This window comes from Dichomitus squalens (assembly GCF_000275845.1).
Source record: "Dichomitus squalens LYAD-421 SS1 unplaced genomic scaffold DICSQscaffold_15, whole genome shotgun sequence".
Lineage (NCBI taxonomy): Eukaryota > Fungi > Basidiomycota > Agaricomycetes > Polyporales > Polyporaceae > Dichomitus > Dichomitus squalens.
This window is the reverse complement of record NW_006766897.1, coordinates 396,959-421,254: the sequence shown is the minus strand read 5'-3', so window position 1 is coordinate 421,254 and position 24,296 is coordinate 396,959. Positions and strand designations below refer to the sequence as shown.

The following is a 24,296-nucleotide window of genomic DNA, read 5'->3' as shown; positions in this document are numbered from 1 at the left end:
ACCATTCCCACCGCGACAGCGCTCCAGTCGGTATAATGATCGATAGGAAGAGTGCATTGCAACACCAACGATAAGCAGATCATGTACAATACAGAACTACATGCAAGGATACTCATTCGATCAGCAATAGTACATATACCTGGTACATTAGCAACCTCTATTGCAGTGTCCCTAAAGTGCCGTTACGCTTCGTGCGGGAGTCGTTGTCGCAATGAAGTTTCGTCATCGGTAAGTTTGGTATCCTCCTCCAGTCGACTGCCAGCCCTGCTGCCCATTGGGCGCCCAGTTAGTTGCTTCACCATTCTGGCTGTAAATGCTGGCGGTATCACTGAACGCCGCTTGACTGTATCCGTAGTTTGGTCGCGGGGAAACAAGAGGTGGGACGCCCTTGTCAATGTGATTCGATCCGAAGCCATTCGGAGAAGGCGCTATGTCCTGGGTGAAATGCTGAGAGTAGCGGGATCTACGAAGGCGGATATTGAGCACAAGTTCCAAGCGGTGAATGAAGTGTCTACTCACTGCATAGATTGCCCGGCGTGTGTCTGATTTGTCAACCGTGCGGGCACGTTGAAAGAGTAGTGCGCCGAGACAGCGTGACTGGGAAATAGAGCTGCGATCAGCTCGTTCGCGAAGTCATGTTGAAGTGACATACCTGTAGAACGCGGACGGGTCGACGAGTTGCGGTCCCGTGTCTGCCGCTTGAGCAGGGATCAGAGGAGCAATCGGCTTTGCGTATGCCATCTGCGGGTTGAATGGAACGCGCGGGGCGTTAGGTTGTCCTGGTGGGTAGAAGGATAGAGGCCGAGCCTGGACGTTGCCATGCTGCGAGGAAGGGAAAGGCAGGGATTGGTGATGAGCGGCGACATGCGGGCGCGGCACAGGCGACACCGATGAGGCCGGCAGATTCTGAGGCATCGACTGCGAGTGGACAGGATGACGCTGCCATGCGGCTGAGTGGGGTCGTGGGTGCGAGTGCGCAGGCGTCGGACTCCGGATCGGATGGGCAGGTTCTGCGGCGGGTAGGGTCGATGCTGGCGTAAGAGGTGAGGGCGGGGTCGGGGTCGAGAACGCGGGAGGTTCAGGTGTCCCATTCGCACCCGGCGCAGGAGGAAGTGGCTCCCCCTCGTAGGTCATGACGATCGCATCCTCGTAGGGCGGACCGTCTAGTGAAGGCCCGACAGGAGTGAACTCCGGTGGAGGCGTGCCCTCGCGATCGGCACTAGTCATAACGGTACGTCCTCGCTGCAGCTGCACCGGCGGCGGGCGCGAGAACGAGCTTCCCGCTTGAGTCTGAGGCTCGAGGGGGGATGGGGGCGGGCTGCCTCCCCCAAGGCCCGCCTCCGCGTACCAAGCAGGACGTTCCTTCTGAGGTCGGATCCTCTTCTGCACGCGAAGGGGCCGAACATTCTGCCGTGTCGAGGAAGGCACTGAGGAGGATGAAGCCGACTCTGCATACGGGCGCGAGCCAGATCCCGAACCCAAACTTGCACCATACCCATACCCAGATCCAGCAGGGGGTTCTTGTGGTGGCGATCGTATCCTTTCCTTCTCTAGTGAATAGCCCAACCCATGACCAGATCCAGGTGTAGAAGTGGGGGCTGCAGAACTAGAGCTGGCTCTGCGATGCGAAGGCCGAGATGCTTCGCCAACGGAAAGGGTACTCATGCCGTTCAGGGCGGCCTCGAAGATCGCCTCGTCCCAGACCTCAAAGCCTTCCTCGTCGACGCGTCGCGGGGGTGGGTCGCGCGCGCTCTGCTCGAGGACGTGCGATGTCTTCTGATCGAATTCATGCTGTGATATTTCGTAGGACGGCGGTGGTGGAGAAGGAGGAGGATCGAACGCGGCAAGATCACTCATGTTATCTGGTCGGTAAGCGCGGGGCAGAAACAAGGATTCGGATCAGGATTGCACCGTAGAAGGGTCAGCACCTAGTGCTTAGTGCTCAGTGGTGGGATTGAGATTAGCTAGGGGCTTCAGTGAAGCGGGGGATACTTGGGGGTGAGAAATAGGCGGGGGGAGGGCACACATTCTCCATCTGCCCATATACATAGCCTCAAGCGCCATTGCCTAGTACTAGTATGACAGCGGGTCCCGGACAAGTCGGCGCATGCATCGATCTCGGCATGGCACGAGGGCGATGACTCGGGGCAGCGGCGAGGTCCTGCGGTGCGGTCGACGATAATATGGAGTATGAGACGGACGAAGTTGCCTCTAGCAGGAGGATGTTCGGACAACGCCTACATGCATACTGTCCACCGAAACTTTATACTAGTAGCGCCAAATTGATCGACAGTTGTAGTAAATGTGAGGGGTCTCAATATCTGATCTGCGAACATATTGTTTGTGACCATCAATGTATTGCTTATGGGTGAGACCGGGCGAGAGACTGCAAGAGATGGAGATGAGGTACTACATGGAGCAGCGATTGTGGCTAGTCAGAGCAGGTTTTCGGTGGAAGAAGACTCTTGGCAAACATAATGCGGCAGTGCATACAAGAGCGGACCATGAATACAAGACAGCGGTAATGACCTGTGTCACCGACAGACGCCGCGTGGACTGGGCGACTACAGCTCGATGCCCTCGAGATTGGTGCCCTGACGATAGATTAAGCAGGACATCTTGACATGACAAAAGAATACTATAACCCACCAACTTTGGTAAGCGAACGAAGACGTCCGTACCTGATGCATTATATCGCGGATCTCAGTCAGGTTAGAGTGCATAGATACGGCAAGGTCGCCCACCATAGCCATCCATGCTGACGAGATCCAAGGACCCGCCAAAGTACGTCGCGTATATATTGCTCATCGGCAGCCCCATTCCAATTCTTGGATACGGGTCAACCGGATCTGGCGATATTTCACCGTGTGCGTCTGGCTGTAGGGTGCCAATCTGTTCAGACACCGTCGCTGTCATACCGCGGGTGCTCGAGCTGACTGTCCGCAGCGCGCCAAGACGTGCATCTTCCAAGCGCGTGGCATTCCTTACATGCGAAAATGAGAACAAGTCGGATGGTGACTTGACCTCAGGCGAGAGGAGACCCCCGCCTAAACCGCGACTTGCTTGAGCGGCGTAAACTCGCACACGGGATTGACAGGACTGTACCTTGGTCTGAGATACGTAGACAAACGTTGTTGTCGCTGGCAACGACAGTGGCATGTACCGGGGGGAGGACCTGGGCCGTTGGATGCTTGAGTCGGGTAGCCCTGAATGCCTGGCAAGATATGAACATAAAGGTCTGGTGAAATATTCACCGAGGGAAAGATTCTACATACATTCTTCAAGAGTTCGAAGACGATGTACCTGCGTAGTGTTAGAGATAATGACCACGATTATTCCACGGGTGACGCACTCGAGATGTTCCCGGATGTATGCAAACTTCGTATTCACATGCCCCTCAATCTCAACCTCTGGCCATGGCGCGTTACTGAGGGGAGCGTCCAGCGAGTCCTCGCCCGAGTGGTACGGTCGCTGCTGTAGGAACCTAGCACACCTCACGATGCACTCCTTCACGTCCAATGCTGTGGTTATGATGCCCACATTGTCTCTCACATGTGACCCTTCATGAGAGTTGACCTGCCGTGTGAGGGCGATGTGGTGCTCCGCGAGTACGCGACGAGATATTCGCGAGACGAGCATCCTCCGCATGAACGAGTCCAGACGGTCCGGGAGGAGATAAGGCGACGACAAGGACATGCCTAGCGAGAGGTTCGGGATTACGGATTTGCTGAAGGAGTTCAGCTCGGAAAGCGCCCCTCCCTGGAATCGACACGAAGTTGACCTACTGGTCCTTCAGCAGATTCGCCACAAAATCGCAGAATGCGTTGTTCTCTTGAAGAGTGTTGATTTGAGGATAGCGGCGGAACCTGCTCCGTAGGTTACGCGACTCACATCGGATCGGAAACAGAATGCATACTTGTCGAACGCGTTCCAGTAGAGCTGTATGCATCAACTGAACGGGCACCCTGACATAGTTGGATGAGGTACATACATACCTCGTACACTTTCGCGATGCCTTCCTGTGTCACTACGACATAAGGCAGCGCTTGCATGTCCCGTAGCCTGTGCGCTATGCGGATGGGTAGCTCTGTACGCACATAATTTGCACTCTGGATGGTCGAACCCAAGTGCAATGATCCATGAGAACTTATCCCGGGACCAGGTCAAAGTATGCGCACCTTAATGAGCCGTTCCTCGTTCATAGACTTTCCGAAGAAGACCTGCATGTCCCGTCCACACCTGCCCTCCCTGTGCGAAGACTTGAGTACGTACCAACTGCCGCAACGTCAATCTCGTCGCTGGTTTTGAAGCGAATGCCTCAAGGTGTCGATTTTGGTAGAAGTGTACGGCGGTCGAGACATCCCGAACTCCGCCGGGACGATACAGACGCAGTTCGTGCGAGTACAGAATGGCTGGCCGTACACTCGCTGAGTATACCCGCCCTGACGTCGTCCGTGAGCACACTGTTCTGGCAAGCTGCCTTGTGTGCGGAGGAGAGATTCGCCATGTCATGACCGAAGTAACACAAACCTAGCGGGGCAAGTGAGGAGAGATAGAGGCACAGAACGGAGTCATTGATCTGCGCTGCATCCGGACAACTTTGCCCCCGCATTGTCCGAGTCGCCCACACCAATATATAAGTCTGGCTGCCCTCATTAGTAGGGCCTAGAAAATTCCGGCAAATGCCGAAAGCTACAGTAAGTCACCATAATGGTATACAATGAACGTGTGTAAAACTTGAAGTAGGGCGCAAGTACACTTCAGCAGCTGCTCGCCTTCTGGGCCGCGGCAGGTGACCAGCGGTGACCCCAACACTTCAGCATAGCGGTGTTCGCAGCGACAGAATGCATCCTATCAGGATACACACAACTGACAATGAAACCATATAACTGTCCGGTTCCACGGAGATGTCCTCGGACACCAACGTAAGGCGGCAACTGCGGCAGATTGTCGTTATGGGTGGAGGGGTCACCTCTACTTATAGGTTGTCCGGAGCGCGCGATCCTGAGGACATAGTCCCCTTCAGAAACGACATTCACTTCAGCAAATACGTGGCCCAGTTAGATGCCCTTGAGGCACCTCGGACCCATGGCCGCAACCAAGATGCTTAGATGCTTGCACATGTCCGTCTTATCGATATCGTAGACTCATATCATATCCGACAGCAACTGATGGATGGAGTTTCACGTTTAGACATCTACTTTACATACATACATCTGCTTGCCCCGTTCTGCCCTTAGAAGTTGTTGTAAGTCTCCTCGGTGACGACCTCCGTGACCTTCTGCTGGGACTCGTGCTTGGCGCGCTCACGATCGACGAAGTCAAGCTAGAGTAGAAATTGGGTCAGCCTCAGAGCCCTCGCAAACGAGCCAGACTACACGACGTACGCCCTTGGTCTCGACGATGCGGTCGACGAAAGCACCAGCGAAGCCAGCGAGGAGCTCCTTCGCCTTGGCGTGGCTATCGGGAGCGCCGTTTGCCGCAACGTGCTTCTCGTAGGCCTTGGCAGCCTTGAAAGGAGAAAAATGAATACCCGGCTGCATATGAACACATGTACATATCATCTACGACGAACCTCGTAGGAAGCAGCGGCAGCAATGAGCTCGTGGGAGAGCTCAGCCTTGTGGGGAGCGTTGACAACCTAAAGCGTACGAGGAGATTAGATGGACGACTTAGGGGGGCTTAAACAGTTGAGCAGCTGACCTGGTCGTACGCCTGGGCCTCGTCAGACTCGTGGTGGAAGAAACCCATTGTGTTGAGAGTGGTACTGGTGAATGCAGGAGATGTGGAGGTGTGTTGAGTACAAGACTGGGGAATCGATAGTTGCTAGGAAGGCTGCTTAAGTAGAAGAGGGAGGGGGCGTGATGTCACGCCACCATTTATAGGATAATGAGTTTCGCAACGGGGGTCGAATGTTGGACAGAGCATTTCCAGGGAGAGTCCCCCTCGATCATCACATGAAGCTCCCGCATAAGGTAACTGCTGTGGATATCGATACGAGGCACACGCGGCCGCAGACCGTTTCGCAGGCGCAACCGTCCCTATCCTTCTTGGGCGGTGTAGACTGCATCGCTTGCCGGGGCTTTCGTCCCCTCCGGTTCATCGCTTCATGCAGACGCAAGATAGCGAGAACAGGAGGATGCCAAAGCCCGACGCCTTAATTTGGCCCAGATCAGCCTGAAAGAGGCTCTCGTAGTAGACACGAACCTCAGCTTTCTGACCGAGGGCGACAGCCGCAGTATACGCGATCGATCGGTGTGCGGCGGTAGAACATTTGCCACGTACTGCCATTGACGGGGTTTGCGGAATGGACAAATGGTCATGACAACCTCCCGCTACGTAGCTATGATGGACAAGCATGGCGCAATGGCCCCCGAGGTGTTCTTACACCGTGCATCGATACTACGAGTCTCGACAGGCGCAGTCATTCCCATGATGCAACCAGTTGCCAACAGTTCACATCGGATTGCACCATCTTCCGGAATCGAGGTCGAAAAGGGGAGTATGCCGATAGGATAGCACAGAATCATTGAGTCCTGATATGGTCTCCTCGATTGGGTGGTATCTATACCAATAGACATCAGACGGTGGGACAGATGCGATGATAAGTAGATTCTTGTCACGCTCACTTACTTACATAGCTGTTCGCATTGAGTGGAATCGTCGCGCGCTGACCCAATCCAAGAATGCAACAAGGGCGCAACGAAAGAGGATTAGGACGCGTCTGCGGACACACAATGCCAGGCTGGACATACCGTAATACTTGACAGTCATCTCAATGGGTTGGCAAGCAGTATCGACCTTTGAGCTCCGTATGGACCATCGAGATATGGTTTCGAGAGAGGCGAGTCGTCAGATCGTGTATTACTGACAACATAAGGAGGTTGTACTGTGCCAGCAGTCGTGCGCACTGCGCAGAGCCGCTGCCAGTGCCCGGAGAAACCGGCCCCAGGTCCGGGGTTAACGTGACGTCACGAGACTGTGCGCCTATTGGATCAGGCGTTGGAAGCAGCAGGACTTGTGCCGACCCGCAACGTTTATCCCGAACAATACTCACTCCAAGCTGCTGGCCCAGTCCTGCCACTCACTTCTGTACATTAGCTGAATCTGACTCTTGTGATATCACCAACGCCATGTCGCAACACATCCGGAGCCGTCCGGGGTCACGCCTGAATGGGCGAATACCCTTACTTGAAGAGGACTTCGTGGACGAGAGGTGCGTTGATGCCTATCGTGTCTGCGAGGTGGCGTTGATGTCCTCGTTACACAGGCACATGCAACAATTCGAGGAGGCACTGAAGGTTGATGATACTGCAATGTTGAGCGACTTTACGGAAGTACCGAACAGTCCAGTGATTAGCCCTCAGCAACTATCCTTGCCTCATGGTCAGCGCGTCCGGAAGGTGTCCGCACTGTCAGACTTCGCGCCAGTCAACCTGAAAGTCCGAAGGTACGTCACATTTTAATAATCGAGTCCCGCACTTCGTTTAGGTCTCGCATGAAGGCGCAAGCGACCACCAAAGACACCACACATGGGCAATGAGTGGCTTTATCACATATTACGATGGCCTCTCTTGGTACGTTAGTCGCTTTCCTCTCCTTGGCACCACTCTTACCCATTGTACCACGACAGGGCCTCATTTTCTTGTTTATTGCGTTTCAATTTGGCGCATATATCGCAATCCGTCAAGTAGTGAACGCCAAGGAGTGGCTCTCGGCATGTATGTGCTTGACTTTCGCATCAACGATGCTTGCGATTCACCTCGTTATTCCATCGCAGGGCGCGGGCGAAGAGGCGTACTGAGGAAACGCTTGCGTAACGCGCAGACCTACCAGGTTGGTCCACTTTCGCCTGGTCAGCCGGCGATCCTGCTCAGCGCTATAACAGGAATGGAAAGATGCTGCTTTAGCGTTGGACCAATACATGCACTTCGACGAATGGAAGATGGTTGATGAGGACTTGTACTACGATTGGAAACTTGTCCGGAAGGTGAGCGCATGATACAACTGCACCTTTGTGCTCAGAGAATTGTGACAAGTCGTGGTACTTAGGTTCGCAGGTCATTGAAGGTCTTCCGTGAGAAGAATGATGCTCGCGGAGTGCTGGGTGTATTGGAGACATGCATCCGGAATAATTTTGCTGGTGTGGAGTCTGCGAGGTAAGTTACGACAAAGACCACGCTTAGAAGACGTCTGTTGACGGACTATTACAGGCTCTATAGCGAGGTCAGACAGGCGTAACGGTCTGAATGGGTGATTGCTAACAAATTGTACAGACCTTCTATGGGACCAAAGTGCTGATTGAATGTGGGCATTCCCTATACATGATGGTTATCAGATCTCGTAACGTCCTATTGGCAGCCTACATCGATGAAGTCGAGAAAGCACTCGAATATATCCGGGAAACGCCGGACGTCTCGAACGAAGAGAAGAAGAGATTCTTCAAGAGCGCCAATACAAACCTGGGAACGTCGGCGTTGTGTCTTTCCGGCGGCGCATCTTTTGGTTATTGTATGCATGTCATCCTGCTCCTTCACAGAAGTGAACTTGAGAGTCTATCATTCCCACTTCAGATCACTTCGGCGTAGTGAAAGCATTCCTCGATCAAGATCTGTTGCCTCGTGTCATCTCTGGGACCTCTGCTGGTGGCCTTGTTGCGGCACTCGTATGCACTCGCACCGACGCAGAACTCAAGGAACTCCTTGTCCCTGAGCTTGCCAACCGCATCACCGCATGCGAAGAGCCGTTCAGCGTGTGGTTCAAGAGGTTCCGGCAAACTGGGGCCAGGTTCGACAGTGGAACTTGGGCCAGGAAGGCGAGTACCGACAAGTCTCATTCCCACCGAATTTGTTCAGCAGACCCCTGACATCTATCTACATCACCTGCAGGCATGCTTCTTCACGCGAGGCTCGATGACATTCCGAGAAGCTTACATGCGGACCGGACGCATCCTCAACGTTTCTGTGGTACCAGCGGAACGTCATTCGTCAGTTTTCTGAATGCTTTCTTCGTACTGGTGATTGAACTGCTCATCTTCTAGGCCGACGAAGTTGCTCAACTACATCACCGCACCGGACACTGTGATATGGAGCGCACTACTCGCGTCTGCGGCGGTACCCGGCATCATGAATCCTGTCGTTCTAATGCAGAAGACCAAGGACGGCAGCATCGTTCCCTGGAATTGGGGTAGTAAGTTCAAGGACGGATCTTTGAGGTATGGTCTTGTATTCGACACATGTTGATGCTAGGTTCACCCGGTCCGATATAGGGTTGACATTCCAGTGCAAGCGCTGAACCTCTACTTCAACGGTACGGAATCTCCGTTGAACCGGACCTGCTAGAAGTTGATCAGTTGTTCCTCAGTTACGCACCCTATTGTCTCACAGGTCAACCCTCACGTACACCTGTTCTTCTTTGCGCCTCAAGGCTCCGCGGGAAAACCTGTAGCACACAGCAAAGGGAAAGGTACGGCGCTTCGAGTTGCATTAGACAGCCCTTACTGAACCTACACCTACACAGGATGGAGGGGAAATTTTCTTCTGTCCGCCGCGGAGCAATGGCTCAAGTTGGAATTAACGAAGAATTTCAAGGTTTGTGACCAAGCCAATACCCGTAGAGTAACATACTGATCAAGTGCATAGCTGATCCGTGATCTGGATCTGCTTCCTCAGTTGTTAGGCCAAGACTGGTCCAGTGTGTTCCTGCAGAGATTTGAAGGTTCCGTAACGTGAGTAGCCCTTCCCTCTGGCGCCGGACAGTTGCCTGAATTATGGTCGCTATCAGCATCTGGCCTCGGACAAGGTTCATGGTAAGTCTTTGAGGTACGCATGATCACCCAAATTTCACGCCATATCTTCTAGGATTGGATTCACATCCTAAGCGACCCTGATCCCCCGGAGCTAGAGAGGATGATGCGAATAGGACAGCTCGTGACGTGGCCAAAGGTATGGAGGTACTCTATGCTTACTGCAAGGCACGATTGCTCAAAGTTACGTAACCGGCGCACCATAGCTTCACATGATTGAAAATCGGTACAGGCTGGAGAAGCAGATATTTATTGGCAGGCAAAGCGTCCGCAAAGCACTACACAGCCGTGTCCACGATCGTGCGGTCGCTAAGATAGAGTCAATGCCGCAGGAGCCCGTTCCCCAGCCGAACACGGGCACAAAGCTTCCCAGTATTCCCGTTCCGCCGATATCAAGTGCAGCGCCGACAGAAGAGCCTTTGCCCATGGACACGGATGCCGAAGCGTTTATGCTGAACGGAGACGGAGAGAGAAGGTCGCCTCCGTCTCCGCCGCAGAGGCGCCATTCACAACACGACCTTCCTGAACCGGGCCCCAGTCGACTGCATCCTCGGCGTAGATATAGCCGCAGCCATCGAGAATCCGTTCTCGGAAGTGATTACGGGGGCGCAACGCCCGACCCGCCCCCTCACTCTGCCGATGAGGATCGCTATCCCGTACAACACGAGAAGCAGAGCTCAAGCCACCTCCACGGCGGCATCTTGCGCCATCTAAGCAAGACGTCGTTGCGGGCCGCGTTCAACTCGCTCCGTCGGCCAGCACCTACGCCATCGGCGCCGTCCAAGCGGGGCTCAGTAGACTTCGAGCAGGCTTGGTCAGAGGATAGCTCTACAGATGATGATGATCTTTCTATCCTGTCGAGGAGACGGAGCAGTCGATACCCCTCTGCGTTCGAGCTACAGACGGCGCTGCAGCAGCAGCAGTCGACGGATGAGGATGATGGAGGACAAGTTGACCAGGATAGCTGAGCTGCCCGAGGTACTTTCACTCATTTTGTACTATCTGCATCACTTAGTGTAATTCGCTTCAACGCGCTTATATATCTCGCTATTGCGACATATACGTCCTCACTTGTCTAGCTCTGAGCCGAATGCCTGCAGAGGCCGGTCGGGATGGACACACACGGCAGGCAAAGCGCGATGGTCCAGGTGAGGAAATCTACGCTAAATATACGGGCGATGCAACGTGCCCATAAGATTTTCCAAATCACAAAGAGGGATACAAAGGCCCACTGGAAATGCTAGGGTCAGGTTGCGTTGCCCGTAATTGCCGCACAGATTTCTCTGCTTGGAGCCTGGCGCTTTGCCCGCCGTGACAGCGGCGCTGCGGGCCGGTGCACGGGAATGACGGAAGGTCTTAGACGCTAGTGGTATGCGGGCCCGCGGGAGCCCTCTGTGGCTACACTCGTACCATCTCCGGATCCCCGAGGTCCACAGAATAACACTACACACTCTCTTAGCCTACTATCACACTTCTATCGCTGCATACCTAGTAAAAAGGGGAACAAGCATGGATCCTACTGAGGCTGAAGACGTGCACCCAGGAACTACCTATGCACAAGCTCGAGCTACCCGACCTGATCACGACGAGGTGGCGGCTGCCATTGAACGCAGACTTCAAGCAGAGCGGGAGAGAGCCGCTGCCGCATCGTCGAACGCGACATTCGACGGAAATCATGAGAAGAGGCAGGAGTTCAGGAGACTGATCGACCCTGGCATTTTGCGCCCAAATCCTAGACACATTGCGCTCGAATCTCTGCAAGTACATACATCTTGAGTCCTCCTCGTGCAATTGAACTGGATGATAATCTGTGTGTCATCCGCAGACGCTGCTGAAGCTGGCAGAGAATATCATCGCCCATCCGGATGACCCGAAGTACCAGAAGTTCAAGCCGACAAATTCTACGATCAACCGTCTGCTCGTCGAGCCGAAGGGTACCTTGGAGTATGCGGTCGCGGTGAGTAGTATCTTATCTACGCCGTCTGACACTTCCTGACAGTAGTCCGTGTAATCATATTAGATTGGTTTCGCGCCACAGGTGTGTAGGATTATCAGGCATCCAGGGTACGTGCACCACCGAACTCATCGACTATTCGATAGGTCGAAAACTTTCAGCCGTTCTACATTTGGAACAAGCGACGAATGAACGACCTCAAGATCGGTGCAGCCATGATCAAAGAGGCCCTCGACCGTGAGCTCCCCAAGGAAGAACGGGCAGCGCGCAGGAGAGCCGAAGAGAAAGCGGCAGAAGAGGCTGCTAAAGCGAAGGTAGTCTAGGTGGCACCAGTCGATACCCCGCCAAAGCTCACCGCTCGTCCTACAGGTCAAGCAGGCATTTTACGATGACAGGAAGGGCAGGGCGATCACAGATGAACGAGAAAGAACAGCACGCGCGGCAGCTGCGGCAAGACGTGCTGCGGGTCTATCTCCAGAACCCGAAGTCGAGGACAACCGTCCGAAGAGACGGATGCCAGGGTCCGGCAACACCTTGTCTGGCGACGTCGTCCAACCAGAGGAAGACGGAGCCCGGACAGATGATGACGAAGGGGACGAGGAGTAAGCGATGTGTTCAAACGTCACGAATCTCAGGACTGCCTTTGAATCTGTAGCTCTACACGTGTTTTCTAGGAATGCTATGTACAATGCTGTGTTGTGTCTCTACTGTAAGGGCGTAAAGTCTGAACGTTACCGCAGCACCAACCACGAGGCTTCCCAGAAGCTCAAGAAGGTGCCCCACCCCCCGACTTATAAGAAGGCTGGTACCCGTGTTCTATAGCTGATCCTTTCCTCGATCCTCTACTCTGCTTTAAGCGTTCCCGTTGACCATGGCTACTGTGGATAGAAAGGCGTTACTAGAAGCGGCGGAGAAGCGCAACAAGGCGCTGAGGGACAAGACACCCTCGCAGGTCCTCTATATGCCTCATGACGAGGAGCATCGTAGTAGACAGGACTTCCGGAAGAGAGTAGACTATATCATCACAGCGAATAAACCTCCGCAGGCGTTCGAGTCCCTCAAGGTTTGTTCTGCACCAATGACATATGTGCGCTAGAAGTTGACCTATTTTTCTTCGGGCAGACTGTGCTCCAGATCTCCCGTAACATTTTGAGAAAGCCCGAAGAGCTAAGATTTCGCAAGTTCAAACTCAATAATAACAAGATCAAAAGTCTGATCGTGGAGCCTAAAGGAGTCCTTGAACTCGTAGTGGACGTGAGTGCTCGCCGCTCGATTCTCTCAATAGATGTGAGGTTGATTTGGTGTTCACCCAGTTAGGCTTTCGGGAGAAAGTAAGCCGTTCACCTCTTCACACCGTTTTCATAAAGTCTTGACATCCTCCTGATATAGGCGGAGAACTTCGAAAGCTATTATGTGTACTCTGCAAGGACGCACAATGGCTTGCGTGTGGGCGCTTCAATGATAGAGGAGATCCTTGAACGCGAGATGAAGAAGTACGAGGAAGAGGAGAAGCGCAAAGAGAGGGAACAACAAGAGGAAGAAGAGCTTGTTGAGAAGGTATGATGATTCTGAAGTGAGAGCTGCAACGTCGCTGATTGGTTTGTTGGATTGTAGTTGTACAACCAGATTCTTGACGATCGCAAGTCCGTCGCCACCCGCGTGCAGCGAGAGCGTGAGACAGGAGCTTACGAGAAGGGCATTCCTGCTCGCAAGAGGGGGCTTAAGAAGGCGAACATTGTGACGCTTCATGATTCAAGCGGCTCCTCGGACTAGTCGGTATTCTAGCACGTTCAAGCATATGGAATGGGCATATTATATGATACAGCAGTCGCGTGGATCTTTGCACAGGTTGGGCATCATGTGGGCATATCTAACTGTCTCCATCTGTCTCCTTGTCATCACCGAAGCTCGTCTTCGTGCTGCGCTCAAATAAGAAGGACACCGCGCCGCCAGGTAGCATAGCTCGCGACAGATGATCATCAGACGCCATGATCTTGTCTGCCGCTTCGAACAGGCGATCCTTCAACGACTGAGCGGGTCCTGTGGTGTCACGATCTTTGGCAGTTTCGGGGGAGTATATGAGATGCGTGAGCAAGTCATCTTCCACGCGGTCCGCGGCACCTGGCTGGAGACAATTGATATGCGTCCACTCGCCGAGAGCTGCAAGTTGAGTACGCTTCTGTTTCATATACTGGAAAAGACATGTGAGCCTCTGAGGTTGGTGAAAACACCGCAGATTACATACCGCTCGGTCCACCTTATCAATATCTGCTTGCTTGACCTGGGATGCAGCCATGAAGCCCTTGATCGGATCTTCATCCTCGTCACCAGAAGAATTCATGGCATCTTCCATCAGATCATCTATGTTGACTCCCTGAGCTCGCTCTGTAATGTGATCGGATGCTTCGCAAGGGCAATCCAGTAGATCATGTGTATTGCATGCCGTGTGCGGATGTATAGTGAAAATGTCCAATAGCTATGGGGTGGATGAGTGGACTGAAGAAGTATGACACCACAGACTGCTTACATCCTTGCGAGTGAATGAATCCGACTTTGACTCCGAAGAGCCCTGTGTGCAACTTCAGAACAGTCATCAAGGGACATAAGAGGAGACACATACAGTTCCCATTAACGCTGCGGACCACTTGTGTCAATTGGAGTGATGCGGAAACATTTACAAGGACTCACAATCGCTTAGACCTAGCTTGGTCACTTGACGCTGATAGATCTTCTCTATAGCACGATTCGCAAGCCCGTCCAGGATTGATGAGCGCAATACACGTACCATCGATAGCACCGGTGGTGAGGAATCGGTAAATGTACACGGGTCGTTTCTGCCCATCGCTGGAAGGGAACATCAGCGAGCGAAAGCATACGGCGATCGAAATACGGCGCACCGATGAATACGAGCCATCGACTGTAAGTCATGACTGTGCCCAAATTGTTAGACGTGCAATGATTGTGGATGCCAGAGTTACCTACCTTGGGTTCCAGTCCGAGTCAATCAGACAGAGTCGTGAAGCGCCGATGAGATTCAACCCAACACCGCCCGCCTTAGAACTCAACAGGAAGATGACTGTAGCCTCAAATCAGCACGATTCGACAGAGAAAAGGCGCGCCTCTTACATCGCTTCGCCTGCGAAGACCTATTGAAGTCGTTGACATATTCTTGACGCTTAGGTGCCGGGGTATTGCTGCCGGCGATCCTTCAGCATGGGCGAAAGAGGGTGCAACTAGGCAATTTACCCATCCAGTCTATGGTATGTATATGACTTTGTCTTGCAATAAGCCTCTATAATGTTGAGCGTGGACGTGTAGTGTGATACTATGATACATTTCTCTTCCGTGTGCTGCGAGCGGACCACCATAAACGATGCATCCTCATGGAAGGGATACGTGACAAACCTTGCGAAGTGCACGAAGCAAAGTAGCAAGGGCGGACAGTTTCCCTGAGATCGCTACATCAGGCGACATGCAGGAGCACAGCACTAGGGAAACTCACCGCTTAGAGACACGTCCTCTATTTGAGCCCTTTCAGGTAACAACTGAAGCGCCTCTTCGATGGCATTGCGCTTCACGTCGGCTCCTTCCTGCCCCTTGAGCTTCGCTTGATCTGCAGTCGCCTTCAGCAGGATGGGACTGTTACTGATTTTTGTGAGTATGTTGATGAGGGCGAGCGACTCCGCGGTGGAGTTTCTGACGAGGCTGTCGAGCTTGTCATGGGACAAGATCTTCTCGAAGATAGACAACTGCAACTTTGTCGGTGTAACAAATACGACGTATTCGTCTATGGAGAGGACGTGTCGCATGTTGGCAATAATTGGACAAAGCGTCAGAGAGTAACATACGTTTCGGAGGCAGGTACTTCTTCAAAATAGTCGCGTCTCTCCGCAGGACGAAGCTTCTTGCGATAGTCGATAGCTTCAAATACCGAGATGTGAGACGACGAAACTATACAGCTCTCGCTCCCGACGTACCTGCGCAGAACGTGCTTCACCCAGTTCAGCTTCCTTCGCACTGCAACCTGGCGCACGGCTTTTCAAGATAGGAGTTTCGTAAACTCGCTTGAACGTGCTATAGTCATCTAGCAGTAGCGAACGAAGGCCTTTAGATAATACAGCACAAAAAATGTAAGCTTAAGGCTTACCAAGAAGACCCGGATTACAGAAATCCGCCTACGACAATGTCAGTGGAGGGTACCTGGTGCAAGCGACGGCTAGAGGTCTGACCATCGCGTGGAACTCGCTAAGCTCATTCTGAATCGGGGTACCCGAGAGAATCACTCTTCGCGGCGTTCGCAGAGCATCAAACATGGTAGAAGTTTTGTTATTGGCCGATTTGAGCCGGTGCCCTTTCAGTCCAGGTTAGCTATGATTTGTACTGAATCCGCACAACGTACCTTCATCGCAGATTATAAGACCAATTGGTGGCCTGGAAAGTAAGTAAGAGCTTGTGAGGACTTGTTACGCCTGGTACATGATCATGCTCCTTACTGGCAGTATGCTAGGTCGGAACTGGGCATGGGTGAGCTCTGGAGCAGCAAAGTGTAGAGGTTTTACAGCACGCACATTACTGTGCGTAGTCGCTCGTATCCTATGATCAGGACCTGGTGTGTTTTGCTAAGACTGTTTGAGCAGACAAGCAACACGGAGCCAAATCTGCATACGCACGAGTTAAGGAATTGTTTGATGGTGTTCTTATCCTTGTCGCCTGTGAATATTCCGATACGATCCCTGCCGAGCCTGCAAAAACCCCATCAGCGCGAGTTGTGCCATAGTACTAGATGCGCCGATGGCATACCACTTATGAAACTCAGTCTTCCAGTTCTACGGCGTAATGTCAGTGCCATCCTGAAGCCGAGGATCAGGTTCGCTTACGTTGATCAAGGACACGGGGCAGACGATGAGGACTTTGCCCACCACAGAGCCAGCGCCGGCATAGGGATTCTGCTCTATAGCGGGATTTCAGAATCAGGCGTACCGGCTCGGGAGCTTTCCGAAGCGCACTCAGCAGCGTCCAGACAAGCGTGATTGTCTTGATAGCGCATTGTGAGGACTCCTTAGAAGAAGTGACGACATGTGAGTTTTGCTCACCTGCAAAGTCTTGCCCATACCCCTATTAGATTGTGAGCTTTAGTGAATACGAGAAGAAGCTCTGTCAACGCACATCTCATCGGCGAGGATACATCCTTGCCCCTCGTGCTTGCGTAGACCCATGACACACTCATAAAGGAATTGCACACCTAGGCGTATAGTTGAGAGCATTATCGAACACTTTAGGAAGATAATCAGCTTGCCTTCCTTCTGATGTGGTCGGAGGTGCCGGGCGAGGATAGGATCAATCACAACAGGTAGCACATGCAACTTCCTGCAAACGCAAGCAATAAGTGAACGAGATGCGCAGATCCGAAAGAGTGAATTGTACTGACTTCTTGTTGAACTTCGCTTGGTGCTCTTTACTTGGTGCTTTCATCACTACGGCACCAGGTGCATCCGGATCGTGTCTACGGACCCTCTAGTCAGAGAGAACAAACGGTGGAGTATGCGAACGCATACAGCGGTCCCTTCGGCTTTGGCTTAGAGCCAGTGCCGTAGAAGGATGAAGGAGGGATGAACTTCTTGGCCGACGCAGGTGAGTTGACGGATGGACCAGAACTCGAGCCCTGTTGAGGAGATCTGATCACATCGACTAAGAAAGATGGTCGAGCTTGCGAGGCAGGGGGGCTTCTGATCTCCGGGTCAACGAGTGGTTCTATGCTGGTGCCAACGACGGCGGGGAGCTCTGAGCGAGCTATCTCGTTGTCCAGCTCAACTTCCCGGTTGCCAATGAAAGTCCGGTAGCTGCTGTACAACGGGAGGCCATCCCACTTCCTCCTTCCCATGCTATGATCGCGTTGATGAGTTTCGTGTTCCAGCGACGTTAGTGCCACTTACACCAAACCAGAGTCGGAGAGCAACGTCAGCTTCTCCCCCTCATGCATGACGAAACCATCACCATCCCAAGTCTTGTGCTTCTTCTGCTGCGGTTTGCGCCTATAAAAGCTCAGTCCGCATTTGGGCGACTTGCATGTAGATGTCTCTTACCAATTCGCAGTCCAGTATGACTCTCGAGCAGGCGTACTCTGCCCAGATTTCGAGGAAGTCACGAGGCCGACTGGTTCCAAGTCGACACTGCTCCGTTTCTCCTTCTCGGTCACCGAAGGCACGATATATGCGGGGTTCTTTACACCGTTCAAGGTCTTCGGTTTGAGCGGGACAAACTGCTTCACCGCACTGGGGCGAGATGTTGACACGGAGGTATCGGATATGCCTCCTCTACCAAAGCACCGTCCCGACAGGAAGTCTTGTCTGTTTAATTGGTGGTCGATCTCGATCTCCTTGCTTCCCAGCGTGAACTCCACGCCTTCTGCAAGCTTGTGTGTCCCTTCAATGCCATATGGCTTCCCGCTCGCCAGTCTGATGTACACGCAACAAATCGTTGGAACTATGAAGATCAAGGTCAAGGCGAAGACTCACTGCCTGTTATCAGAGTCGTATAGCGTGCATTTATGACCGCTAACCACAAGCACTGCGTCTCCGTCCCATGTCTTGTGCTTCTTGTATTGTGGATTGCGCCTTCAAAGCAGTAATTCACTACTAAGGTTCGGGTTTGTCTAGACAGTGTCATAACTTACCACTGTACCATCCAGTATTGATCCCCCTCCATAGTCGAAACGCCAGAATCATCGGCCACCGCTAGTCGCTTGCGGTTCGCATAGTTTGAGTCGTGCTGGTCGTGCTTGCGCTTGTTCGAGCTAGGGGCGACGGGGTCTACGAAGGCAGGCATGGGTTCGAGGTATCAACGGAGTGGTAGATGAGATGAGAAAGGCCGAGGAAGTCTCGACGCGTCGCGACGCGCTTGCACACACGTGTCCGTGTACTCTTGTTACCCACGCCACTTTCCCGTCGTCCCACAGGCGCTCATATCCCCGTAGCAACCTCGCTCGTCTCGTTAGCATAACACCCTCCGCTTTCCGATTGTAGATGTATGTACGCATACGAAAAGACATAATATAATAAACTACTCATAAGTACACAGGTGCGCTAACGTCTAAAAGCACCGGACAGTATGTGTCACGAACATCAAGTTCACGCAAACGGATATTTTGACCTATCCAACTTTGAGACCGACGTCGGCGTCCGGCTAGGGCTGGCAGAAGAGGGGAGAGGCGGTGGAGGAGGAGCCGGGAACTCGGCCAACGTCGCCATGCTTAACTTGAGCGCCCCGTTTGGACTCGGTACAACTTAGATAAGTAAGTCAGGTTTTGTGCTTGTGACTGAGGACAAAAGGACAAGATACTGACCATTGGGGTTATCAAACGCCTTCGCTCGCTCCGAAATCAGCGTGCTGCTCCTAGGACCACGTGGCGCCGCGCGAGTGGGCATTGTCTTTGACCTGCTCAAATCACTATTTCCACTCGCTAAGGACGAGACTGGCGAAATGGTCTCCGTGGGTGTTCGGAAGCCCATCTGCCACTCCTCAGGTGGTGAAGGAAGCTGAGGTGAACGCGTCTTGACGAGGGACGGTTCCTCGCGCAGAGGGCTCATCATGCTCTGCCGACGAGCCAACGGCGGCGGAGGGATGGGGCCCGCTGGCGGTGCCTGAGGCGGAGGGGGAAGCGGACCTAACGTAGACATTGGCCTGGGACCGACTGAGGATGAAACGCGTCGATTGACCGCGGGATGGGCCGGGAGGCCGGAGAGACGGTTAAGAGAACGCTGAGCGGAAGGGACAGAGGGCAGCTCAGACGAGGGCGGCTGGACCACGGAAACAGGACGAGCACCCAGGGGTCGGGGTGCTCCGGACGGTGGAGCTGGTCGTGCGCTCACGGTACCCGAGCGCGAGCGAGAACGAACAAGGATGGGAGCTGCAGGAGCTGCCGGCTCAGATGGCGACGGCGTTGGGGCTTTCACTGGGGCAGACGTCGGAACTGTCACCATCTCGAACAATACTGGAGAGCCGGGGTCTATGTCAGAGGCGACAGGACTTGGTTCAACAGCGACTATCGCAGGGATATCAATGTGCTCTTGGGCGTGGTTGTCTTCACGAAGTTCCATCTGAGGGGGCCGTGGACGAGAAGGTACAGATTCTGGGCTCGATAGGGCTGCAGGTGCAGGAGTCGCGGTGGGGGTTGGGTACGCAGCTGGCGATGGTGAGATGAACCTTTCGGCAGGCGATACAACTCTAGGACCAGAGGGTGATACCGACATCGACGTAGAAGGCACGGGAGAGACGACCCTAGGCGATATGGCCCGGGCAGAGGGAGGACCCGGTGCAGGGGGGAGTACCCGCGTAGGTGGGAATGCCGGGACCGGGGCAGGAACTGTCCGTGCGGGGAGAATTGCCGGTGTACGAGGAAAGGACCGTGCCGCGGCAGCAAGGACTTGAGCGCGGAGCTCCATGTGAGTGTATCTGGGCTTCCTCGGTTGAGGCACGGACGTGGATGCAAGTTGAGCAGCAACTTGCGCACGAAGCTCCATGTGGGTGTAAGTCGGCTTCCTCCTCCGCACAGCCTGGTTCTGCGACGGGAGCAACGCAGAAGCTCGAGCAGGCGGACCCCAAGACCCCGGGTAGATCTCCATGAAGGGGTATACCGCCGGGTAAATGACGAGGTAGGGGTATTGCGAGTTCATAAGTTGCGTGTCGCGCAGCGAGACTTCGATAACTGACCCCTCCGCCGAGGAAGTCACAGGGTAGATAGCGAAATGCGGGTAGACCGGGGGGTAAGGGCAAACGTTCGGGTACACCGCTGCGAGCTCCACCGGAATGCCCGACCGACCGGAAACGATGCGTTCCAAGGCAACTGTTGGGTAGATAACCTCCAGGCTGTACGGATATACAGACGGATATATGTCAAAGGCGGGGTACTGGGCAGCCAATTTCAAGACGCCGGTGTTCTCCTTGAAATCGTTGCTCCTGTGGACGGCGGGGTAGATCTCGTACACACTCCAGGGGTAGACAGCCGGATCTGTTCCACAGGTTCAGTCTGACTAACACTAGTAACACGCAAGCAGAGCTCCTCACAAATGTTAAACGCGGGATATACCTTCTCCCCAAATGTGCTAGTGGCGTCGAGCGTCGTCTTAGGGACATTGCGGACGAGCACCGCAGGATCTGACAAATGATGAGTTTGCAATGCTCGCTCAAGTAAACATGACACTTACAGATAGTAAAGACCGGGTACTGCAATGCCACGCCAACTGATACATCAAAAGACCGCACCAAGGGGACGTCCTTTGCAACAACCGAAGGGTAGATCCTCTCGAGGCTGTAGGGATACACAGGAGAATCTATGATGAACATCACGTAAGCAGAGAAGATTTGCTGTAAAGTGTGAGCACTCACAGATCTCGAGAGCAGGATACGTCGCTTGAAGGCGGATAGGTATGCCAGGGAGCGAAGCAACTGCAGCAGTGGGAGGAGCATCGACCTTCGGGTAAATCTCGTACACGGACCAAGGATAGCCAACAGAGGGATCTGTAGAGACTGTAAGAACTTCCGACATAGAAGACATGCGAAACATTGAACGTACAGATATTGAAATCCGGATAACCAGATGACAGAGGCAGGAGGACAGGGACAACGGAAGCCGAGCGCTTGTCTACAGCATTACTGACAACAGTGTTCTGAGATACCATAGGGTAGATAGTCAAGTGTGGATAAACAGCAGGATCTATGGAGCACGGATCAGAGTCACACCGGGCGATTCAAGAGTCACTACTTACAGATCACGATGTTTGGGTACGATGCCGAGAGACGAGCGGGGAGCTCCTTGACTTCTGAAGTCACCAAGCTGACAACAGCCGGATAGATATTGAACGACGGATATACAGCCGGGTCTGGGGTGAACGAGACCCGATCAGCACTAGACGTTGGAATACAGAAAAGTAACCACTCACAAAGATCGAATGCGGGGTAAGCCGCGCCGGGGCTGACGGCAGGAGTGCCGAGCTTGCGATGATCCAGAGTCAGAAGAGCCGGATAAATGTCGAACGTGGGGTAGACCGACGGGTAGATGTCTAGAGTGGGGTAGCCAGGCGAGGCAGTAGGCTTCTCGTCCTCGACAACACGCCGCGCCTTCTTCGGGGGCGGGAAGACGAAGCGGGTCATGCGTTCTGCCTGTCTATGCCCTGCAACCTGCTCACGCGACGCATCAAAGTAGGGGACGGCGAAGCGGTAGACACTTGCATCCAAGTAAGGCACGCTCAATGCATAGTGAGGGTCAGCTGCGCTCCTGGTCCTAGGAGAACTCGGGACACTGGTAGCAACACGGTGGCCGAGGTCGGGAGAGGGCACGCGGGAAATCATGGCCGGAGAAGGAGGATAGGACGAGGGGGCGCCCCACGACGTAGCAGTTGTAGGGGTCACAGGCGCACTGGACAGGAATCTGTGAGCGATGTCTATCGAAGGAGTATAGGATGAAGCAACGGGTGAAGGAGGCCACTCAAGCGGTGCACCCCAACTGGTTGCAGTGGTCGGAGTCGGGGGAACATCCTCAAGCATACGCCATGCGAGGTCCGGGGACGGAAGACGGGATATGTAGGACACCGGTGAAAACGGCACAAAGTCGTCGTCGGGCCCGAAGGATGTGCAGATAGAAGGCGTGAGACACACCGAACCCTCGCCCCTGCGATCGAGGTGGACCGAGTGAGTGCGCTCCCAGGAATCCAGAGACTCCACATCATAATCCGGAGGTCCTACGGAGGAGACAGACCACGTATAGTCATCCAGGTTGAGCTCGAACTCCGATGCGCTTGCGGTGGGAAGATCCGTCATGGTGTTGGGCATATTCACAGGGTCCAGGCTCGTTTGTCCGGTGAAAGCCAGGGGACTCCGGGCTGCCGCAGTCGCGCTCATACGCCAGGACTGCACTCGGCTGTCAATTGCCTTCTTAGCCGTCAGGGGCTCATCCTCTTGGACGATGGGGGAGAGCGCTTGGGCTGTGAGCTGCCTCCCAGACTGGCTCGGCGGAGACTCATCCCTAGGCACCAACTTTGAGCCGGACCTGACAGACATCGTGTCAAAGCGGTCCAAGAGAGACAGCTTCTTGATGTTACGACCCTTCGCTGTCGTTTGCTGAGCCACGGAAACTGCGTCCGTCTGGTCGTCGAGGGGCTCATTGTTGGAGGTCTGGCTGTCGTGTCGCCAATGGGAGATGGACTGCGCGCGTGATGGCGTTACGGACTGCGGGACATCGACGAAGTCGCGACGAGACGAGGCTATCCAAGAGTCATACCAGCGCGCTTTTGTCAGGTCAATGTCGAACTCTATTTGGCCGCTGATGGGCAGCTGCTGGATTGGCAGCGACGGGGACCGGGCGTCGAACAAATGGCTCCAGAGCATGGGCCAAGAGTCGTCCGATACGCGTGGTGTCAGGGAGATACCGCCATGACTCGTGTGCAGGTAAACACACAATCCTGAGATGCTGGGAAAGCTGAATTCACGCGCGATAGCGCCAAGCTGACTTGATAACTTCACGCCGTGTTAGTAAGTCACTGAGGAACATGCCAAAAAGAGACGTACACTGGGATACAAGGGCATGAGCAACCCATTTGACAGGCGACGGGAGGGGCCGGATGAAAGTGTGTGTCCCAGGTGTCCGTGTTCCCTAGCGAACGAGGCAGGAGGCACCACGACGACCAACCACCTGAGACCCCTTTGCACGACTCGCTCTCTTGCCTCACGGAGGCCCGAATGGACGTAAGTCACTGAAGGCTTCTTCCTGTGGAGGGATCCGTAGGGCGATGCGTAGGGGGAGTCGAGCCCTGATGGCATATGAGGCAAGGGGTCCATCTCCAGTCCAGTCATGTTCGGCGCAGGGGGAACCTGGTTCGAAGGCGTCTCGTAGTCTGTGTCCGGCGGGGTGAGAGGATGAGCTGGGCGCGGGAGGTCGTATAAATATGGCTTGGGAGCTTGCGGCCCCTGGTGAGGCATGGGCGCGGTGAGATGGGACATTAGCGCAGACTGTACGAGAGTAGAGTTGGACGAGAGAACGGAGGAGGTCGGGAAACCGCTGTCTTGCAGCTGGAAAGGTGAGATAGGCGGCAGGCAAGCCGCGGCAGCTTAGGCAGCCGGGAAAACGAAGGAAGAGGTCAAGAAGGAGAAAGCGCAGAAGGTGCAAGTCCGGGCTGTGAGGGATATGTATAAGGGAGTGTATGTCAGACAGTGATTGGATCACAGCAATCAGTAGCCGGTACAGATCTCCAGGGCGACCGTGGCAATCCTGGCGGCCGTGGAGGATATAACAGATGAATTGAGCCTGCTTTCTGCTAAACCCCCGGACCTGCCTGGGACGAGCGTAGGATGGACGAAGAAAGTCGGGCGGGCGACGTCGCAGCCAAGTACTGTACTACTTACCGAAATAACCGGTGGCCATGGTATCCCGGGCGCTCCGCCGGTACCGCTTCCAAGTCCCGCACTCCAGGGTAGTCTTGTCCATATCTGGGCAAGGTACGAATCCGGAATGAGGGTCGAGCACGTGCCACATACGTCTCGCCT

At 54.0% G+C, this 24,296-nt stretch overlaps 8 protein-coding genes across 8 annotated transcripts; 3 read left to right on the top strand and 5 right to left on the bottom strand.

The window, feature by feature from the left end:
• Window positions 1-123: 123 nt before the first annotated feature.
• Window positions 124-1,945, bottom strand: DICSQDRAFT_155328 (uncharacterized protein). Its single transcript, XM_007366014.1, has 3 exons — window positions 653-1,945; window positions 520-597; window positions 124-463 (listed from the first exon to the last, which is right to left on the bottom strand). Exons 1-3 carry the CDS (start codon window positions 1,855-1,857, stop codon window positions 223-225), a joined length of 1,524 nt encoding a protein of 507 aa, XP_007366076.1. The 5' UTR covers window positions 1,858-1,945; the 3' UTR covers window positions 124-222.
• A 363-nt stretch (window positions 1,946-2,308) lies between these two features.
• Window positions 2,309-4,592, bottom strand: DICSQDRAFT_180862 (alpha-ketoacid dehydrogenase kinase). Its single transcript, XM_007366013.1, has 11 exons — window positions 4,273-4,592; window positions 4,179-4,220; window positions 3,996-4,109; window positions 3,917-3,939; window positions 3,786-3,866; window positions 3,353-3,727; window positions 3,276-3,303; window positions 3,106-3,214; window positions 2,745-3,047; window positions 2,650-2,681; window positions 2,309-2,594 (listed from the first exon to the last, which is right to left on the bottom strand). The coding sequence occupies exons 1-11, from the start codon at window positions 4,510-4,512 to the stop codon at window positions 2,565-2,567; spliced, it is 1,377 nt and encodes a 458-aa protein (XP_007366075.1). The 5' UTR covers window positions 4,513-4,592; the 3' UTR covers window positions 2,309-2,564.
• Window positions 4,593-5,236: 644 nt separating this feature from the next.
• DICSQDRAFT_127244 (uncharacterized protein) lies at window positions 5,237-5,751 on the bottom strand (the record flags this gene model as incomplete). The annotated part of the gene is made up of 4 exons (XM_007366012.1): window positions 5,237-5,326; window positions 5,388-5,537; window positions 5,576-5,641; window positions 5,704-5,751. 4 exons carry the CDS (start codon window positions 5,749-5,751, stop codon window positions 5,237-5,239), a joined length of 354 nt encoding a protein of 117 aa, XP_007366074.1.
• Window positions 5,752-6,263: 512 nt separating this feature from the next.
• On the top strand, window positions 6,264-6,896 carry DICSQDRAFT_136797 (uncharacterized protein; the record flags this gene model as incomplete). Its single annotated transcript, XM_007366011.1, has 3 exons — window positions 6,264-6,565; window positions 6,634-6,670; window positions 6,756-6,896. A coding segment is annotated over exon 1 (199 nt), but the record flags the coding sequence as incomplete, so codon positions are not given.
• Window positions 6,897-7,066: 170 nt separating this feature from the next.
• On the top strand, window positions 7,067-10,872 carry DICSQDRAFT_180860 (patatin-domain-containing protein). The gene is made up of 19 exons (XM_007366010.1): window positions 7,067-7,216; window positions 7,271-7,450; window positions 7,505-7,577; window positions 7,634-7,721; window positions 7,781-7,836; window positions 7,889-7,990; window positions 8,053-8,159; window positions 8,214-8,226; window positions 8,277-8,511; window positions 8,574-8,815; window positions 8,889-8,986; window positions 9,041-9,214; window positions 9,269-9,309; window positions 9,364-9,465; window positions 9,520-9,590; window positions 9,642-9,727; window positions 9,784-9,808; window positions 9,861-9,944; window positions 10,012-10,872. Exons 1-19 carry the CDS (start codon window positions 7,134-7,136, stop codon window positions 10,771-10,773), a joined length of 2,622 nt encoding a protein of 873 aa, XP_007366072.1. The 5' UTR covers window positions 7,067-7,133; the 3' UTR covers window positions 10,774-10,872.
• Window positions 10,873-11,314: 442 nt separating this feature from the next.
• On the top strand, window positions 11,315-12,497 carry DICSQDRAFT_106354 (uncharacterized protein; the record flags this gene model as incomplete). Its single annotated transcript, XM_007366009.1, has 5 exons — window positions 11,315-11,566; window positions 11,631-11,762; window positions 11,826-11,843; window positions 11,906-12,073; window positions 12,129-12,497. The coding sequence occupies 5 exons, from the start codon at window positions 11,315-11,317 to the stop codon at window positions 12,363-12,365; spliced, it is 807 nt and encodes a 268-aa protein (XP_007366071.1). The 3' UTR covers window positions 12,366-12,497.
• Window positions 12,498-13,572: 1,075 nt separating this feature from the next.
• DICSQDRAFT_106351 (uncharacterized protein) lies at window positions 13,573-18,584 on the bottom strand (the record flags this gene model as incomplete). The annotated part of the gene is made up of 32 exons (XM_007366008.1): window positions 13,573-13,950; window positions 14,005-14,235; window positions 14,287-14,328; window positions 14,380-14,393; window positions 14,448-14,492; window positions 14,545-14,603; window positions 14,657-14,689; window positions 14,742-14,835; window positions 14,886-14,953; window positions 15,006-15,109; window positions 15,165-15,208; window positions 15,262-15,546; window positions 15,608-15,680; window positions 15,737-15,843; window positions 15,907-15,934; window positions 15,989-16,110; window positions 16,159-16,190; window positions 16,253-16,273; window positions 16,328-16,378; window positions 16,430-16,501; window positions 16,560-16,585; window positions 16,637-16,710; window positions 16,766-16,793; window positions 16,853-16,874; window positions 16,926-17,001; window positions 17,056-17,126; window positions 17,188-17,262; window positions 17,315-17,641; window positions 17,693-17,791; window positions 17,843-18,214; window positions 18,275-18,373; window positions 18,433-18,584. The coding sequence occupies 32 exons, from the start codon at window positions 18,582-18,584 to the stop codon at window positions 13,630-13,632; spliced, it is 3,267 nt and encodes a 1,088-aa protein (XP_007366070.1). The 3' UTR covers window positions 13,573-13,629.
• A 212-nt stretch (window positions 18,585-18,796) lies between these two features.
• On the bottom strand, window positions 18,797-24,119 carry DICSQDRAFT_86763 (uncharacterized protein). The gene is made up of 9 exons (XM_007366007.1): window positions 23,322-24,119; window positions 21,698-23,270; window positions 21,524-21,637; window positions 21,331-21,471; window positions 21,144-21,275; window positions 20,963-21,088; window positions 20,823-20,912; window positions 19,102-20,766; window positions 18,797-19,041 (listed from the first exon to the last, which is right to left on the bottom strand). The coding sequence occupies exons 1-9, from the start codon at window positions 23,751-23,753 to the stop codon at window positions 18,887-18,889; spliced, it is 4,428 nt and encodes a 1,475-aa protein (XP_007366069.1). The 5' UTR covers window positions 23,754-24,119; the 3' UTR covers window positions 18,797-18,886.
• Window positions 24,120-24,296: the final 177 nt, after the last annotated feature.